General features: G+C 54.5%; 9 protein-coding genes across 9 annotated transcripts; 5 read left to right on the forward strand and 4 right to left on the reverse strand.

Annotated features, from left to right (window-relative positions):
• Positions 1–140: 140 nt before the first annotated feature.
• On the forward strand, positions 141–2,193 carry LAESUDRAFT_710974 (glutamate decarboxylase; the record flags this gene model as incomplete). The annotated part of the gene is made up of 8 exons (XM_040906808.1): positions 141–155; positions 213–248; positions 307–423; positions 486–660; positions 720–1,076; positions 1,135–1,685; positions 1,746–1,970; positions 2,044–2,193. The coding sequence occupies 8 exons, from the start codon at positions 141–143 to the stop codon at positions 2,191–2,193; spliced, it is 1,626 nt and encodes a 541-aa protein (XP_040769232.1).
• Positions 2,194–2,529: 336 nt separating this feature from the next.
• Positions 2,530–3,481, forward strand: LAESUDRAFT_720738 (uncharacterized protein). The gene is made up of 4 exons (XM_040907877.1): positions 2,530–2,787; positions 2,864–2,905; positions 2,964–3,160; positions 3,216–3,481. Exons 1-3 carry the CDS (start codon positions 2,677–2,679, stop codon positions 3,096–3,098), a joined length of 288 nt encoding a protein of 95 aa, XP_040769233.1. The 5' UTR covers positions 2,530–2,676; the 3' UTR covers positions 3,099–3,160; positions 3,216–3,481.
• LAESUDRAFT_720739 (tryptophan synthase beta subunit-like PLP-dependent enzyme) lies at positions 3,041–4,764 on the reverse strand. The gene is made up of 6 exons (XM_040907878.1): positions 4,565–4,764; positions 4,196–4,494; positions 3,961–4,139; positions 3,617–3,910; positions 3,217–3,543; positions 3,041–3,161 (listed from the first exon to the last, which is right to left on the reverse strand). Exons 1-5 carry the CDS (start codon positions 4,670–4,672, stop codon positions 3,290–3,292), a joined length of 1,134 nt encoding a protein of 377 aa, XP_040769234.1. The 5' UTR covers positions 4,673–4,764; the 3' UTR covers positions 3,041–3,161; positions 3,217–3,289.
• A 125-nt stretch (positions 4,765–4,889) lies between these two features.
• Positions 4,890–6,423, reverse strand: LAESUDRAFT_747182 (tryptophan synthase beta subunit-like PLP-dependent enzyme; the record flags this gene model as incomplete). Its single annotated transcript, XM_040911458.1, has 4 exons — positions 4,890–5,659; positions 5,713–5,891; positions 5,961–6,259; positions 6,316–6,423. The coding sequence occupies 4 exons, from the start codon at positions 6,421–6,423 to the stop codon at positions 5,055–5,057; spliced, it is 1,191 nt and encodes a 396-aa protein (XP_040769235.1). The 3' UTR covers positions 4,890–5,054.
• An 86-nt stretch (positions 6,424–6,509) lies between these two features.
• LAESUDRAFT_692415 (glycoside hydrolase family 31 protein) lies at positions 6,510–9,808 on the forward strand (the record flags this gene model as incomplete). Its single annotated transcript, XM_040906127.1, has 14 exons — positions 6,510–6,524; positions 6,612–6,861; positions 6,918–7,376; positions 7,433–7,653; positions 7,709–7,746; positions 7,811–7,969; positions 8,040–8,134; positions 8,192–8,282; positions 8,350–8,464; positions 8,525–8,706; positions 8,760–8,769; positions 8,829–8,945; positions 9,002–9,181; positions 9,239–9,808. The coding sequence occupies exons 2-14, from the start codon at positions 6,714–6,716 to the stop codon at positions 9,806–9,808; spliced, it is 2,385 nt and encodes a 794-aa protein (XP_040769236.1). The 5' UTR covers positions 6,510–6,524; positions 6,612–6,713.
• A 435-nt stretch (positions 9,809–10,243) lies between these two features.
• On the reverse strand, positions 10,244–10,532 carry LAESUDRAFT_642642 (UPF0287-domain-containing protein; the record flags this gene model as incomplete). The annotated part of the gene is made up of 2 exons (XM_040903739.1): positions 10,244–10,336; positions 10,398–10,532. The coding sequence occupies 2 exons, from the start codon at positions 10,530–10,532 to the stop codon at positions 10,244–10,246; spliced, it is 228 nt and encodes a 75-aa protein (XP_040769237.1).
• A 327-nt stretch (positions 10,533–10,859) lies between these two features.
• Positions 10,860–13,686, forward strand: LAESUDRAFT_755139 (transketolase; the record flags this gene model as incomplete). Its single annotated transcript, XM_040911991.1, has 15 exons — positions 10,860–10,959; positions 11,016–11,061; positions 11,116–11,181; positions 11,243–11,248; positions 11,301–11,551; positions 11,603–11,691; positions 11,751–11,766; positions 11,817–11,919; positions 11,981–12,111; positions 12,167–12,693; positions 12,746–12,815; positions 12,866–13,323; positions 13,378–13,407; positions 13,464–13,539; positions 13,595–13,686. 15 exons carry the CDS (start codon positions 10,860–10,862, stop codon positions 13,684–13,686), a joined length of 2,061 nt encoding a protein of 686 aa, XP_040769238.1.
• A 253-nt stretch (positions 13,687–13,939) lies between these two features.
• On the reverse strand, positions 13,940–14,503 carry LAESUDRAFT_755140 (ubiquinol-cytochrome-c reductase complex subunit 6; the record flags this gene model as incomplete). Its single annotated transcript, XM_040911992.1, has 4 exons — positions 13,940–14,032; positions 14,089–14,208; positions 14,265–14,293; positions 14,359–14,503. 4 exons carry the CDS (start codon positions 14,501–14,503, stop codon positions 13,940–13,942), a joined length of 387 nt encoding a protein of 128 aa, XP_040769239.1.
• A 65-nt stretch (positions 14,504–14,568) lies between these two features.
• Positions 14,569–15,521, forward strand: LAESUDRAFT_720746 (nucleoside diphosphate kinase). The gene is made up of 5 exons (XM_040907879.1): positions 14,569–14,775; positions 14,838–14,952; positions 15,013–15,165; positions 15,228–15,318; positions 15,378–15,521. The coding sequence occupies exons 1-5, from the start codon at positions 14,740–14,742 to the stop codon at positions 15,436–15,438; spliced, it is 456 nt and encodes a 151-aa protein (XP_040769240.1). The 5' UTR covers positions 14,569–14,739; the 3' UTR covers positions 15,439–15,521.
• Positions 15,522–15,824: the final 303 nt, after the last annotated feature.

Below are 15,824 nucleotides of genomic sequence, written 5' to 3' on the forward strand. Positions count from 1 at the left end.
GCACTAATATGCAAGTCCCCCAGAAAGATAAATATCCTGTCATGCTTTGCCCACCTATAAAATCTCCCGTCTCCCTCCTTTCTCCCCAACCCCTCCTGGTCCCCCCTCATCCCATCCCACTCAGATTCTAACGTCTCATCATGGTCCTTTCCAAGGTCCGTCTCACTCTCCCTAGCTTGTGACTGCGTCGTGAATATGTCGTCGCGTCGCAGCATCTCAATACCGACAGTCTCCTTAAAGAAGCTCAGGTGTGCATAGTTTCGTAGCACGAAACGACATTCATTTCGCTTATGAACCCTCCCTTAGGACCACCCCAACAACCACAAAAGGGTCGTCTACAGCTCCACCGACCATCAGGCAACCCTTCCATACGGCGCACGCTATGGTGTGCAGCCCATTCCGAAGTACAAACTGCCCTCTAAGGTGAAGTACCTTGATCAGTGCCACTAACACTGTCTCACCTCCACTCATGCGGCCGTTCTCAGGGCACGGATGCGGAGGCAACGTACCAGCTCCTTCACGACGAGCTCTCTCTTGACGGCACTCCCCTGCTGAATCTTGCCTCTTTCGTCCACACCTGGATGCCCAAGCAGGCTGACCAGTTGATGATGGAGAATATCGGCAAGAACCTCATTGACCAGGATGAGTACCCCATGACCCGTGCGTATGCATATTTATCCACTTAACGACCTTCTGCTAAAACGGCATTGCCTTCGCAGAGGTCATCCACACGCGCTGCGTGTCCATCCTCGCCGACCTCTGGCACGCCCCGAGCCGCGAGCATGCCATCGGCACCGCCACCACCGGCTCCTCCGAGGCGATCCAGCTCGGCGGGCTCGCAATGAAGCGCATCTGGCAGGAGAAGCGCAAGGCAGAGGGCAAGAGCATCCACGAGCCCGGCCCCAACATCGTCATGGGCGCGAACGCGCAGGTCGCACTCGAGAAGTTTGCTCGCTACTTTGATGTGGAGGCGCGTCTCGTGCCGATCTCGGAAGAGAGCCATTATCGTCTTGACCCGAAGAAGGCGATGGAGTACGTCGACGAGAATACGATTGGGGTATATGTCATTCTTGGAAGTGAGTGATTTATAATTTGTACAGACATCGAGTAAACGTGAGACTAATTGTGGACCAGGTACATATACCGGTCATTACGAGCCTGTAAAAGAGATGGCTGAGCTGCTTGACGAGTACGAGGCACGTACTGGCCATTCGGTACCCATTCACGTCGACGGCGCATCTGGCGGCTTCATCGCGCCCTTCGCGACGCCGAAGCTCGAGTGGGACTTCCGCATCCCGCGTGTCGTCTCCATCAATACTTCGGGCCACAAATTCGGTCTGTCGTACGTCGGCGTAGGCTGGGTTGTCTGGCGCTCCAAGAAGTTCCTTCCGAAGGACCTCATCTTCGAGCTGCACTACCTCGGCTCGGTGGAGTACTCGTTCTCGCTCAACTTCTCGCGCCCGGCGCATCCGATCATTGCGCAGTACTTCAACTTTGTGCACCTTGGATGGGAGGGGTACCGTGCTGTCGCGTTGGCAGATTTAAAAAATGCGAGGTTGCTGAGTCGGGTGCTGGAGAAGAGCGGGTTGTTTGTGGTGTTGAGTGACATTCACCGGCCGGCGGAGAGTATGTTAGGTTCCGCAAAGCAAGCGGTTGGACTCGGATTCGATGAGGAGAACGTCGAGGTGTGTCTGAACTTCTCCCTCCTAGCTTGTGCATCATCCTGATGCAACTGACTTTCGTAGAGTTATGTTCCGGGTTTGCCGGTTGTATCATTCCGCTTCTCGGATGAGTATCGTCAGAAGAACCCTGACGTGCAGCAGCGCTGGGTGCAGACCCTGCTTCGCGCCAGGGGCTGGATCGTGCCCAACTACGAGCTCGCCCCCGCGCTGCAGGACGTGGAGATCCTGCGTGTTGTCGTACGCGAAAACTTGAGCGCGGTGATGATCGACAGGCTCGTGGCAGATATCGTGCGTCGTGCTTCCTTCACATTTCACGTAAATGCATGGGGTGCTGATCAAGGAATTTCATTGGTGTACATAGATGGAGATCGTGCTGGACCTGGCGGAGAAGGACTCTGCGACGCGCGCGTTGAGCAAGATCTCGAGCATCAAGACTGTGGAGGCCCACTACGGTAGGCTCGAGGAGGGCTCGGGCAGCAAATACAACGGCACGTATGCGAAGCAATGCTGAATGGGCTTTTTCAATAAAACTTGAGGGGAGTACGAGTGGTCAGCAGAAAAGCTTGCGGGATGGAAGACCTGTATGTCGGATTCGTGTTCACGGAAGTTTCGGGGTGTTGTACGATATCACGCTTTGCAGAATTAGTCGTGTTGTCACATACCTAGGTTAAATTGAATTAGGAAAATTGGCCTGAAACCAATCCTGAGGCCTTGATGGGCATTCTCTTGGGAATCCCTAATAGTGCAGAGAGTTTGAGTCCTACGAAAAGTCGTTAGGGATGCTGGACCTGGACGCGCCCGTAGATGCATCAAGAAAGGGGCGCTTAGGAACGAGCTCTGGCCACCGCGTAAGACCAGGTTGTCGATTCCGAATTGCTGATCCGACAATTCTCATCTCCCTTGCCACGAACCGCGTCGCTCGAAGTGCTGGCTGGGCGATCCTGCACACACTCAGTGGACTTAGTCAACCGCTCGCACTCATAGGCCGTACATCATGGGTGGTCCGAACCTCGAGGTGTTCAAGTTTGCCATCTATGTCTTCCTCCCTGTCGCGGTGATGATGCACTACGGTGACCCTGACTGGTACAATCGCCACGTCTTGACGGTGGGTGTAGCTTGGGCAATTGGTCTAGTCCCGTGAGGCCCAGGAGACTCATTTAATGTCTGTTAACTCGCTATAGTACAGGGACAAAATCTTCCCGCCGGAGGAACGACTCGTTACGGTACGTCTCATTGGCAGCTGACGCACAGAAGAACTGAACTAAAGCTTCATTATTGTAGAACCTCCCCACCAATCATGATGCACTGAAGGAGGAACTCGCAAGATACAAAGCGCGCAGAGCTGAAAGACAGGCAGAACGGCGGAGAGAGGCGTCTGCTGCTTCAGAGTCCAGTACGAGCGAGCGTCTTCTGTGATTAGCGAAAAGGAGTTCGGCGCTCGTTTGCACAAGAAATGGTCCGTGTATCACCAATATGCAGTGAGTATGTCGTTGCCAACCCACTGCTTCCGCTGAAGTCATATTTGCGGTCAAGGCAACATACATATCTATCATGCATTGTTATAGCTTTCCTGCTCGATACGCCTGCTATTGTACCACTACTCTGTCTCATTTCTCCACGTTCCATTGCTCGCCATTGCACAGCACTGTCCACTGTCCACCGCGCCCTGCGTCTGCCTCAAGAAGCTTCTTGTACTCTTCCATCTCCTCCAACGAAATCTTGAACCCACCACAGACTATGAAGACCGCCGTTCTCGGCGTCGCCGTTGACGGCCGCGGTAAAAGCTTGTTGAATAAATCCGATTTGTATGCAGGGGTGAGCGTGGCCGAGCAAGCAAGCTCCGCCAGCATCTTGTGCTCTTCTGTCAGGGCGAATAGTACATCGGACGTTCAGTTTCACATGCGCAGACGAGGCTCGGTTGATCTGTTACACACCTGCAAAGAGAAGTGCAGCTTGCATAATCATCTCGTCAGGCACGCACACGCTTTCGACACCTCCGCTTCTCTCCAGTGCCATCTTCACGACTGCAGCCGCGGGAGAGGAAGCTCCGAGAGAAGTGGCTCGGGAAGTCAGCTTGGATAGGTGAGCTACTTCCACGTTGTGAATGCCATTATGCTCTACGCGGGTGTCTTCCGGAAGAGTGCTGGATACCGGCCATGCTCCAGCGTTGGCAGCGAGCGACTGGTAAAAGCAGTTGGAGCCGGTTGGCTCCAATGCGACGAGGAGCACTGCACATGGTTGAGTTCCGAAGTGGAACACTCGCGGAACGCACGCTCACCGTCATCCCATCCAATAGATTTGCAGCCGTACATTATGCCTCCGGCCAGCCCTCCTCCGCCGACGCTGCAGAAGACAGCATCGGGCTTGGTTCCCGCTGGGAGCTGGCGGGCGATCTCTGCAATCATCGATCCGTGGCCTGCCCACACTAGGGGGTCGTCGTACGGCGGCACCATCACCCTGTTATCGAACGATGAGCTTCTCTGTTTGACCAACCAGGTGATAGCTGTACATACGCATTTGTATTCAATTTGACAGCTTCCTCAGCCTTCCTGCGGGCGTGCAGGTAACACGTGCCTACAGAAACAACCTCCGCCCCTTCTCGCCGCAAGAACTCGATCGTAGATGTGCTGACGCCTTCATGCAGATACACCGTGCATCGCACCCCCAGCCGTTTGCTCACGCAAGCGACAGCGAGGCCTGCATTTCCGCTGGACGCGGCGATGAGGTGGATGCCGTGGCCGTGCTTTCGGACCGCGTCTTGGATGAAGTAGGATATACCGCGGTACTTGAAGGATTGCGATGGTTGGAGGGTCTGTGCGATACAAGAATAATCGTGATATTTCCTGGGTTCGAAGAAGTCATTGGACTGCGCAGTTGCTCACCTCTAGCTTTAGATAGGCGTTACATCCCAGCCTCGCGGATATGTGCGGAGAGTGCACCAGAGGCGTTTCGAGCCAGAGCTTTTCAGGGTCTCTGTCTGCATCGGCCATGACTTAGCAGCCGCTTTCTGTCTCGTTCGCTCTTGACGTATGATGGTTCTGTTAATGCTACGAGTCATCAGGATCGGCCATCACACGTAAGCATCCCGCTTCTGGTCGCTCCGTTGAACTCTCGCTTGGATAGACATCGGAAGCCCGAGGAGTCGGACTTTGAGGACCCCCGAATGGGCACAGGTTTCATGCGTGCACCGTCCTAAATATTTAATTAACTGCATCAATAGATCTATTCAATATATCACGATTGCGTGGAATTATTATGTTCCAACCCCTCGATATTAACTCGACGGCACAGAGCGAAATCCACAGACCCGCAGATTACACATACGTCTTTCCCCGTCCCATGCAAAAGCCAACCATGCCGCGACTTGCGTGCTTATATCTTCTCGACATCCCATTGCTCGCCATTGCACAGCACCTTCCACGATCCGCCTTGCTTCACCTCACTTTCGACAACTCTGGAGTAGCCTTCCATCTCCTCCGGCGATATTTTGAATCCGCCGCACACGATGAAGACTACTGTCCGTGGAATTGTGGATGACGTCGGTACTAGTTTATTGAAGAGGTCCGGTTTGTATGCTGGAGCGAGGGTGGCTGAGCAGGCGAGTTCCACCAGGAACTTGTGCTCCTCTATGAGTATACGAGGATGAGCGGGCCTTAATCGCGCAGAAAAGATGCTGCACAGACCCGCAAAGAGAGCTGCAGCTTGCATAGTCATCTCGTCAGGAACACACACGCTCTTGATGCGACCCTTCCTCTCCAACGCCATCTTCACGATGCCCGCTGCGGGCGAGGACGCCCCAAGCGAGCTTGCGCGAGACGAAAGTGTAGATAGGTGGGCGACCTTCACGTCATATGCTGCATCGTGCTCTACTCTGACGCCCTCTGGAGGAGTACTGGTCATTGGAAACACTCCAGGATTGACCGCGAGCGACTGATAGAAGCAGTTGGAGCCGGTTGTCTCGACGGCGATGAATGATACTTTGATCTCGCATTCAGCCTTATGTAAGGCGTATGTAGCAGCACGCGCTCACCATCAGCCCATCCGATAGATTTGCAGCCATGCATAACGCCGCCAGCCAGTCCACCTCCACCGACGCTGCACACGATGGCATCCGGTTTGGTCCCTGGCGGGAGCTGGCGCGATATCTCCGGTATCATCGATCCATGGCCCTCCCAGAGGAGATATTCGTCGTATGCCGGTACCATCACGCTGTGAGTGTACAAGTAGCTGCATCAGAATGCTATCCGTATACAGTGTCGTGTACAGTGTGAGCCGTACGCATTCGGGTCCGCTTTGACAACCTCCTCTGCCTTCCTCAGGGCTTGCAAGTAGAACTTACCCACTGTGACAATTTCGGCACCCTCTCTTTTCATGAACTGGATCGTCGAGGCGCCGACGCCCTCGGGGAGATACACCGTGCAGCGCAGCCCGAGGGCCTTGCTCGCACATGCCGCGGCGAGGCCTGCGTTCCCCCCGGACGCGATGACCAGATGCACTTCTGGACCATGCTGTCGGAGTGCATCTTGAATAAAGTAGGAAATGCCGCGATATTTGAATGACTGGGACGGCTGGAGATTCTGCGTGATACAGATGACATGTGTGGTCCGGCGGGTGCATAAGCTGCTCAGCGTACCTCGAGCTTGAGGTAGGCGTTGCAGCCGAGCCTGGCGGATATGTGCGACGAGTATAGGAGGGGTGTCTCGAGCCAAAGCTTGTGCGGGTCGACGTCTGCGGTGGACATAATCGCTGTGCAGTGTGCAATGGCGCGACGGGTCGGGGCGCGAGTCATTTAGATGACACGTGACCCCGACACGCTTGCCGAGGAAACTCCGGGCATGATGGGTGAGTGGGAGATGCGTTCGCCCAATCCGCCTTGAGCTCTAACGCTGTCGGTTCTTTTGCTCCTGCGCATGTTCTCTCCCCGTCTAGAGCATCCATGTGGTCGTCGTCGCCGGCCAGCGCGGTCCGCCCCATCCACCCACCTATATATCCTCCTCGCATCCTCTCCCCGCCCGGCCCATAGCACCAGACATGCGCTTCAACGACGGTTTCTGGCACTTGAAGGGTGGCGTCAAGGCACACTACGGCCTCCAGGTCGTCCAAGCCACTCCGGACGGCGATGGGTACAATCTGCACGTCTCTACCAAGATGATCCGCCACCGTGGAGACACGCTTGCTGGTGTGTATATATAGGTTCATCTCTTTCATCGGCACACGCCGCTTACACAGCCGTAGGACCCGTGTTGAGCATCCGTGTACACTCCCCAACCGAAGGCGTGATTGGCCTTAGGATCGACCACTTCAAGCACACCGAGCCGACCCCGAACTTCCAGCTGTTCCCCGACGATCCTCCCATCCCCTCAGCTTTGCTTTCCAAAGGCGAAGTCTCCTGGTCATTGACCAGTGGAGATCTTACTGCCGAAGTCACAGAAAACCCATACACTGTCACTTTTCGTTCACCGACCCGCACACTCACTACCGCAGGGTACAAGCACCAGGCGATCTACGATGTGCCGTACAAGTGGACCTTGAGAAGTGCATCCAACGGATCGTGTCTCGCGACAGACACCAGCTCGAACCCACAACCAGAGCCGGTACCGGAAGTCGTTCGGTACGTCCACTCCGAGCTGAACCTATCCCCGGGCGAGCTCGTGTATGGGCTCGGCGAGCAGTTCGGTGCTTTCGTGAAAAATGGTTTGCTCGTCTAAACGGTGACGTCAGGCTGAGAAGCCTAATACATCTCATGGCAGGCCAGAGCATCAGTATTTGGAACCAGGACGGTGGTACGTCCAGCGAACAAGCATATAAGTGTGTGCCTTTCTACATTACGAATCGAAATTACGGCGTCTTCATCAACCATCCTGGCGAGGTCGAAGTCGAGATCGGTAGCGAGAAGGTCAGCAGGGTTGGCGTGAGCGTCGCCGGCGAGACCCTCGAATACTTCATCATCTACGGCGCCACGCCCTTGGAGGTGAGCCCTCTCCGCCGCCTATGGCCTTTGAGTGATTATGAAATGCCGCGCGCAGATCCTCGAACGCTATACTCGTATGACAGGCCGTCCAGCGTGAGTGCCAGGAACAGTCTCGTGTTATTGCCAGCGAGAGGTGACGGTCGATCGCGTTCTGTAGCTTGCTCCCCACGTGGACATTCGGGCTCTGGCTCTCGACCTCGTTCCTGACTTCCTACGACGAGAAGACCGTATCGGGCTTTTTACAGGGCATGCAGGATCGACATTGCCCCGTACGGGTCTTCCACCTTGATTGCTTCTGGATGAAGCAGTATGAATGGTGCGTGCTGAGCAGCTGTCCGACTATATGCTTGGAAATAGACCCATCGGTGGGTACCTAAATTGAGCAGGTGTTCTTTTACCTTCGACCCGGACAATTTCCCCAATCCGAAGGCTTATTTGTCCGAGATCAAGCGCAAGTACGGCGTGAAGATTTGCGTGTGGAGTATGTCTGTTTTTATCTAACTCTTTCCGTTCCTGTCATTCTGACCGGCAAATCTAGTCAATCCGTACATTTCCCAGCTATCGCCTATCTTCCAGGAAGCGGTGAAGGAGTCGTACCTGATCAAGCGAAAAGACGGCACGCCCTGGCAGTACGTGCTCACCCCAAATGATCTTCCGCCGGATCTTCTAGCTAATTGTTCCATTGTCCATTCGCAGATGGGACCTATGGCAGCCTGGCCTTGGCGTCGTGGATGTCACCAACCCGAAAGCACGGGAATGGTACCAAAGCAAGCTGGAGGCCCTCATGGATCTTGGCGTGGACACGTTCAAAGTAAGTCTTCGGCACCGCATATATTCCCTTCTAACTCTGATATGTCTCACAACTGCAAAGACGGACTTCGGCGAGCGCATCCCACATGCATCAGTCGCCTTCCATGATGGCTCCGACCCGATGCGTATGCATAACGCATATGCCGTGATCTACAATAAGCTGGTGTTCGAGGTGATCGAGCGGCGCTTCGGGAAGGGTGAGGCAGTCGTTTTCGCGCGGTCTGCGAGCGCAGGTGGACAGAGGTGTGTACTCGTTACAAGTAAATGCAAGTTCCTGGCTGAGGCAGCACTGCCAGGTTCCCAGTGGTGAGTAGATCACAGGAGTTCTCCCACATGAGGACAGCTCGAGCTGAGGATCGCGTCAGCACTGGGGAGGAGATTGCGAATCGACGTTTGAGGCGATGGCAGAGACGATCCGAGGAAACTTGAGTCTCACCGCTTCCGGATTTGCTTTCGCATCGCATGACATCGGAGGCTTTGAGGTGCGAATACGCCACACGGAACCTCTGGAATCCATTGCACTGACCGTGTTCTCCAGGGACATCCGCCTCCGGAAATCTATCATCGTTGGGTTGCGTTCGGACTATTTTCATCGCATTCCAGACTGCACGGTTCGATGTCCTACCGTGTTCCTTGGCACTATGGCGAGGAGGCGGCCGCATACATGGCGCGCTTCCTGGATGCGAAGCATAGGCTCATGCCATACTTGTACAACCTGGTGTGTTCACCTTCATCCACAACGCATATTTCAGCTCATCAGAGGATGACTCTTCAGGCGCTTAAAGCACGAACACACGGGCATCCTCTCCAGCGCGCCATGTTCATCGAGTTTCTGAACGACCGGACCACACATCATCTCGATCAGCAGTACATGCTCGGCCCATCCCTGCTGGTAGCACCTGTATTCGTTCCGCAAGGCGAAGACTCAGAGTACTACCTCCCAGCAGGGCGCTGGACTTCCTTCTTCCACCCACAGCGCGTGCTCGACGGCCCACGTTGGGTTCAAGAGGCTGTCCCGATAGATGAAATTCCCGTGTGGGTGCGCCCCGGCACGGTGCTGTGTCTCGGGCCGCAGGGCATCGGCCGCCCCGACTATGACTACGCGGAAAAGTTGGATGTGCAGGTGTACGAACTGGCGGAGGGACAGACCGTGCAGGTGGACGTGCCGGCGGGAAATGGGATGAAGATCGCGGGAACAGTGAGGGGAGAGAGGAGAACGGGGGAGGTTGTGGTGAATGTTGTAGCTGGATCGCTGGCGCTGACGAGTGTCAGTGTATTCCTGGGCGGGCAGGAGCGCAGGCTTAACGTCGACGAGGGGCAGACGCAGATATCGCTGAAGCTCTAGAACGGCGCTGCATACAGATGGGTTAGATATTCCCAACGAAAAGCACGAGGAGGATTGCATGACCAGCAAACATGAGATCTGCTCCGTGTAGGATGTACTACAACCTGGATCAAGTGAACCAACGATACCCCTACCGCTGTCACCAGTCAGTCTCTTGACTACGCATAATAGCATTGACGGATACCACATGCCGATGCTGCAAGAGCGGAAATTTATGATGTAACAATCAAAAGGAGGGGTGTTTTAGGCAAGATGGACACTACACACCCGCAACACGGAAGTGATACGGGCATACATAGACGCACGTATACCCCGCCGAACAATATGTGATCGGCAGAGCCTTCCTGTATGCGACAGCATAGACAACATGAGTGGGGGATCCGGCGATCAAAGCTGGCCTACTGGACAAAGATCGAGCATGACCAAAAGGGGACGCTACTGCTCCTCGTTCAGATCCTTCCAGACTTGCTCGACTTTCTGTCGTTTGATCTTCGCCTGCTCTCGGTTTTTGGCGGAACGATCAACACGCTGAACCGTCCCAAACTCAACGAACGTCGTTCTGCCAGGTCAATCGTACGCCCGAGCTTACCTCCTGTCTGAAGCACATGTTCATATTATGCTTAACACCATTGCATCCACCTGTCCACTTCTTCCAACCATCAGCATGGCATGCATTGAGCGCATCTATAAATTCTTTGCATGCTGTAAGCAAATGCGGTGGCATGAGAGATTAGGCGCATGTATGTTGTAAGCACAGCGATGGGTCTCACTGCTTCCCCTGTCAGTCTTCTGCAAAGGAGGATGCATTTTGCCGCTGTGACAGCCTCTGGTGGTGTAAGCACTGAGTCAATGAGCCGCACTGGCGACGGGCTGTAGGCTGCAAGTAACCAAAGAAGGAGAATCCCGGACCAACGGGTGAGAAGTGGCGGAGGAGATGGGCGACGATGAGAAATGTGCGATTACGATCGTCTGCAAATGCTCACGTGCCCTGTCGCGCTATATATTCCCCACTCCCCCGACACCGGCTCGCGTATTCCTCTCACACCCAGCCATGCCCAAGTTCGTAAAGGAGCCCACGGACGATATATGCATTGCCACCATCCGCGCTCTGGCCGCAGATGTTGTAGGCAAGGCCAACTCTGGCCACCCAGGTACGTGCTGTACGCATCTAAACAGTCTACAGTCACTAATGGATACCCATTCATAGGTGCTCCCATGGGCATGGCTCCAGTCGCACACGTCTTGTACTCAAGGTGCGCACTGTCAGCTAGCTCATAGTCCGACGTCGTCTTGACCAACGGTTACAGATTCTTCAATGCTAACCCCAAGGACTCGAAGTGGTACAACCGCGATCGCTTTGTGCTGTCCAACGGGTGAGCGGCTGGACAATGTATTTAGCGCGGCTTCGCTTATAATTGTCACCCTCGTTCATAGACATGCGTAAGTTGCTCAATACCACCACTTACCCACAATTTGTTGAGTCTCTGGATAGTTGCGCACTTCAGTACATCCTGCTTCATCTGCTTGGATACAAGCTTTCCATAGATGATCTCAAAGCTTTCCGTCAAGTCGACTCCTTGACTCCCGGTCACCCCGAGGCCGGGCACACGGACGGTATTGAGGTCACGACCGGCCCTCTCGGCCAAGGTTTTGCGAATGGTGTCGGTCTGGGTATCGCTCAGGCACACATGGCTGCTGTTTTCAACAAGGAGGGGTTCGAACTCATTAACAACTACACTTATGGTGAGCTGCCAATATCAGGTAGCATGAAGCTTGCCAGCTGACGGACTGCAGTCACCGCTGGTGACGGATGTTTAATGGAGGGTGTCGCGAGCGAGGCTGCTAGTCTTGCCGGACATCTCCAGCTTGGCAACCTGATTTATGTGGGTGCCCAACTCAAGAGAACTTCCCTCATGCATGTCTGATTCTGTGCGGACACCAGTTCTACGACGACAACCGTAAGACGTTTCTGCGCTCTGTTGCCAGAGATGGCTGACATTCCTTGCAGACATCTCCATTGATGGTGACACTGCTGTCGCCTTCACGGAGAATGTGGAACAGCGCTTCCTCGCCTATGGTTGGCAGGTACTCCACGTCAACGATGGTGACAAGTAAGTGTTGATGTAGCCGCACGTGGCCATAACCGAGTAGTCGGCCTCATGCATAACCTAGGGACCTTGAGGGCATCTACAATGCCATTGTCGAGGCACAGAAGGAGAAAAACAAGCCGACCCTCATCCGCTTGAGGACGACTATTGGCTACGGTTCTAAGGTTCAGGGCACGCACGGCGTCCACGGTACTCGTACGTTGATTCATTCGTCCTTCGCCATGCCAGACGCTGAATATTCCAACAATAGCGCTTAAGGCGGATGATATCAGGGCGCTGAAGACCAAGTTCGGTCTTCCTGCCGATCAGAGTTTCTACGTCCCTAAGCAGACGTACGAGATCTACGGCAAGATCGCTGCACGCGGTGCTGCTCTCGAGGAGAAGTGGAATGCCCTACTCGCCTCCTACGGCCAGAAGTACCCAGCGGAGTATGCAGAGCTTATGCGCCGCATTTCGGGCAAGCTTCCGGACGGCTGGGAGAAGGCGCTGCCGACCTACACTGCGGCAGACGCTGCACAGGCTTCCCGCAAGCTGTCCGAGATCGTGCTGACGGCCATCACGCCCAAGCTTCCAGAACTTATGGGCGGCTCTGCTGATCTTACAGGCAGTAACCTCACCAGGACGAAGGCGATGACTGACTTCCAACCCGAGAGCACCGGGCTTGGTAACTACAAGGGCACTTATATCCGTTTCGGTGTTCGTGAGCATGGAATGGGCGCGATTGCCAACGGTATGCACGCATACGGTGGTATCATTCCGTTCGTCGCTACGTTCTTGGTAAGTGTATTCGGCATTGCTCTTGTACTTGAATGCCGACAAAACGTTGCAGAACTTCGTTTCCTATGCTGCTGGTGCGGTGAGGTTGTCCGCTCTCAGCAAGCACCAGGTCATCTGGATCGGTAAGTACGGCATGCCTGGCTTTCCGGTGCTCTCACTCACAAGCCTCTAGCGACTCACGACTCCATTGGTCTCGGTGAGGATGGCCCGACACACCAGCCGATCGAGACTGCTGCTCACTTCCGTGCGATGCCGAACCTCGATTTCTGGCGTCCCGCGGACGGCAACGAGACCTCCGCCGCATACTACAGCGCGCTGCAGCGCAGGCACACACCTTCCATCCTCTCGCTGTCGCGACAGAACCTGCCCAATCTCGAGACATCATCCATCGAGAAGGCGCTGAAAGGAGGCTATGTTGTGCACGAGGTGGAGAACGAGGACATCACTATTGTCAGCTGTGGTAGCGAGGTCAGCATTGCGCTGGAGGCGGTCGCGCAGCTCAAGTCCGAGGGCGTCAAGGCTCGCGTTGTCAGCCTACCGTGCTGGTCGATATTCGACTCGCAGCCTGAGGAGTACAAGTTGAGCGTGCTCAGGAGTGGTGCACCCATCTTCGCGGTTGAGGCTCTTTCTGTAAGTGCTGGGCGGAGAGCCGTATAACCAGTTACCTGAAATCGCTCTCCTTAGACCTTCGGATGGCAGAAGTACAGCCACGAGGTATGTGCCAGGTTATCTCAGTATCCGGAACCGAAAAAGGCTCATCAGCATGGTAGCAATTTGGCCTGTTCGGCTGGGGTGCGTCTGGTCCGTACAAGAAGGTGTACGAGAAGTTCGGCCTCACTGGTCCCAGTGAGTACCCGTAACGTAATAGAGCTAACATCGGTGACTGATCTGCGATTTTTAGACATTGCCTCGCTAAGCAAGAAGATTGTTGCCTTCTACAAGCAGAAGGGTGGCGAAGTCGTCTCGCCTTTGGTCAAGGCACTCCATTTCTGATCGCTGACATATCATGGATGAATGATCGTTGGATTTGAAGCGCGAAGGACGAAGTCGTATTCAGATTGTAACATTGCGATAGAGATCCTGCACTCATAGAGAATGCATGTGTACTGAACCTGCACGGTGTCACCATGATTCGCCCTGATAGTCTCGGAAAGTCAGAGAGTCGGACTGCATTATCAATTTCCCAGGTAGTGCGAGACGACACGAGACCTCTGGAGGTAGTTGGCGAGTACCATCATGTCCAAGTTTATTTCTTCACAGGAACCATGCTGTCCCAGGCTTTCCTCTCCAATTCATCATTCTCCACTGCCTCAACGATGGGGGCCAGGTAGCGAACATCCTGCATATCAACAGTATATAAAAAAGGGGACTTGTCGGCGATGGAAAGTGACGAACCTCGGAGGGCTTTGTCCATTGATCTTTCGGGAGGACGTCGTGGAGCACGCTACATTGCGATGCTCTCTTCAACCGGTATTGACGGTCATACGCTTCGCGAGGAGTCAGACGCGAAAGAGCCTATTGCGCACGCGTTAGGTCGACTGGAGCGCTTCAGATGCGTCTTTCATGCTTACCTTCTGGACATCATCACGTTCCTCGGGGACTAAACGAAAGCAAAACCCCAGTTGGAATCTGTTTGACATGCCGGCTGATGCAAACGGGACGTACTCAGGTCATCGTATTTGTAGCCGACCTTCCTGTACCCGGAGAAGTCGGCGTACCAGTCGGCAAATGGCTTGATCAAGCGGTAGAGCGACCTGTTCCTGCGGACGACAGGCGCGAGAGAGGGACCGAGGGGACCTAGGATGGTCATGGCGGCGAGTGTTGTCTAACGTCTAACTAAAACGTGCGCTTTGGCTCGCTGCAGCGCTGCCGTTGACGAAACTGCCCGAAACGAGTTTGGCCTTGTTTGCGATCGTGGCGGCAGCGTGTTCCTACCCGATTTGAAGAGATCCTCGCCTGCTATAAAATACGTATACCGAACTTCTTCGTCTATCCATCCATCTGTCCATCGCCCCGTCGTCTACAAGCCTCCAATCGCCGCCCAACATGTCTGTCAACGAGCGCACCTACATCATGGTTAAGGTAGGCGTGCATCGCGCGGACATCGGACGCGTCTGAGCATAGCTAACATCTCTTTAACGCAGCCCGACGGCGTCCAGCGGGGTCTCGTTGGCAACATCATCAGCCGCTTCGAGCAACGCGGCTTCAAGCTGATCGCCCTCAAGCTCGTCCACGCTACCCCAGAGCACCTCGAGAAGCGTGGGTGCATTTCATGCTGAGTGTAACGCTGGCGTACTGACAGCGCATGCTGGCTGCCAGACTACGCTGATCTCAAGGGCAAGCCGTTCTTCCCTGGCTTGATCAAGTACATGGCTTCCGGTCCTGTCGTTGCCATGGTCTGGCAGGGTCTTGATGCTGTAAAGACTGGCCGCGTTATGCTCGGCGCGACGAACCCTCTCGCGTCTGCGCCTGGTAAGCCCTGTGCTGCTATATGCGCGTCCTACTTGAAGCTGACTGTTTCCTTTCGTGCACAGGAACCATCCGTGGCGACTTTGCTCTCGCTGTTGGCCGCAACATCTGCCACGGTTCCGACGCGGTCGAGAGCGCAGAGAAGGAGATCGCCTTGTAAGTTCATGCACGTTCGTCGATCGATTCCGATGGTTGCTCACGTTTTTACCTCGCAGGTGGTTCCCCGAGGGCGTTGTCCAGTACACCAACGACAACGAGAAGTGGATCTTCGAGTAAATGTACCAGCACAATGGATAGTGGCAGAAGACAAAAATAGATATGCCTGTATTATCTACGCACAAGGGAGATTCTCTTTCGGTTGACAGGTCCGCATCATCACCGCGATCTGGTGCACCGCTATTTCGCCGGTAATTGACGTGGATTGAGACACACATCAAGGAACAATCTGACGACATTCGCTCCGCGATCGTCTCAGCATCGGCAGCAGCTGGTCACTTTGTTTGATCAAGCAGACAATCGGACGTTACGCATCACGCAAACCCGACACCCGCGCGAACGGCGTGTTTCAGGAATATGCAAACGGAGTATAATTGAGAGATGATTGAAACGACATATGCGGTGCGACTGTGTTTTGTGGTATATCAATTACGAATAATGAAGAG

Source organism: Laetiporus sulphureus, assembly GCF_001632365.1.
Source record: "Laetiporus sulphureus 93-53 unplaced genomic scaffold LAESUscaffold_3, whole genome shotgun sequence".
NCBI classification, from domain to species: Eukaryota; Fungi; Basidiomycota; class Agaricomycetes; order Polyporales; family Laetiporaceae; genus Laetiporus; species Laetiporus sulphureus.

What these genes read in the sequence shown, in the direction of transcription:
- LAESUDRAFT_720738 (XM_040907877.1), top strand. Translation starts at nt 2,677, where the DNA reads ATGGGTGGTCCGAACCTCGAGGTGTTCAAGTTTGCCATCTATGTCTTC. An exon ending in ACAATCGCCACGTCTTGACG is followed by an intron (nt 2,788 to 2,863) that starts GTGGGTGTAGCT and finishes AACTCGCTATAG; the next exon opens with TACAGGGACAAAATCTTCCC. An exon ending in CGGAGGAACGACTCGTTACG is followed by an intron (nt 2,906 to 2,963) that starts GTACGTCTCATT and finishes TCATTATTGTAG; the next exon opens with AACCTCCCCACCAATCATGA.
- LAESUDRAFT_720739 (XM_040907878.1), bottom strand. Translation starts at nt 4,672, where the DNA reads ATGGCCGATGCAGACAGAGACCCTGAAAAGCTCTGGCTCGAAACGCCT. An exon ending in ACGCCTATCTAAAGCTAGAG is followed by an intron (nt 4,495 to 4,564) that starts GTGAGCAACTGC and finishes TGTATCGCACAG; the next exon opens with ACCCTCCAACCATCGCAATC. An exon ending in ATCTATTGGATGGGATGACG is followed by an intron (nt 3,911 to 3,960) that starts GTGAGCGTGCGT and finishes AACCATGTGCAG; the next exon opens with TGCTCCTCGTCGCATTGGAG.
- LAESUDRAFT_720746 (XM_040907879.1), top strand. Translation starts at nt 14,740, where the DNA reads ATGTCTGTCAACGAGCGCACCTACATCATGGTTAAG. An exon ending in GCACCTACATCATGGTTAAG is followed by an intron (nt 14,776 to 14,837) that starts GTAGGCGTGCAT and finishes TCTTTAACGCAG; the next exon opens with CCCGACGGCGTCCAGCGGGG. An exon ending in CCCTCTCGCGTCTGCGCCTG is followed by an intron (nt 15,166 to 15,227) that starts GTAAGCCCTGTG and finishes TTTCGTGCACAG; the next exon opens with GAACCATCCGTGGCGACTTT.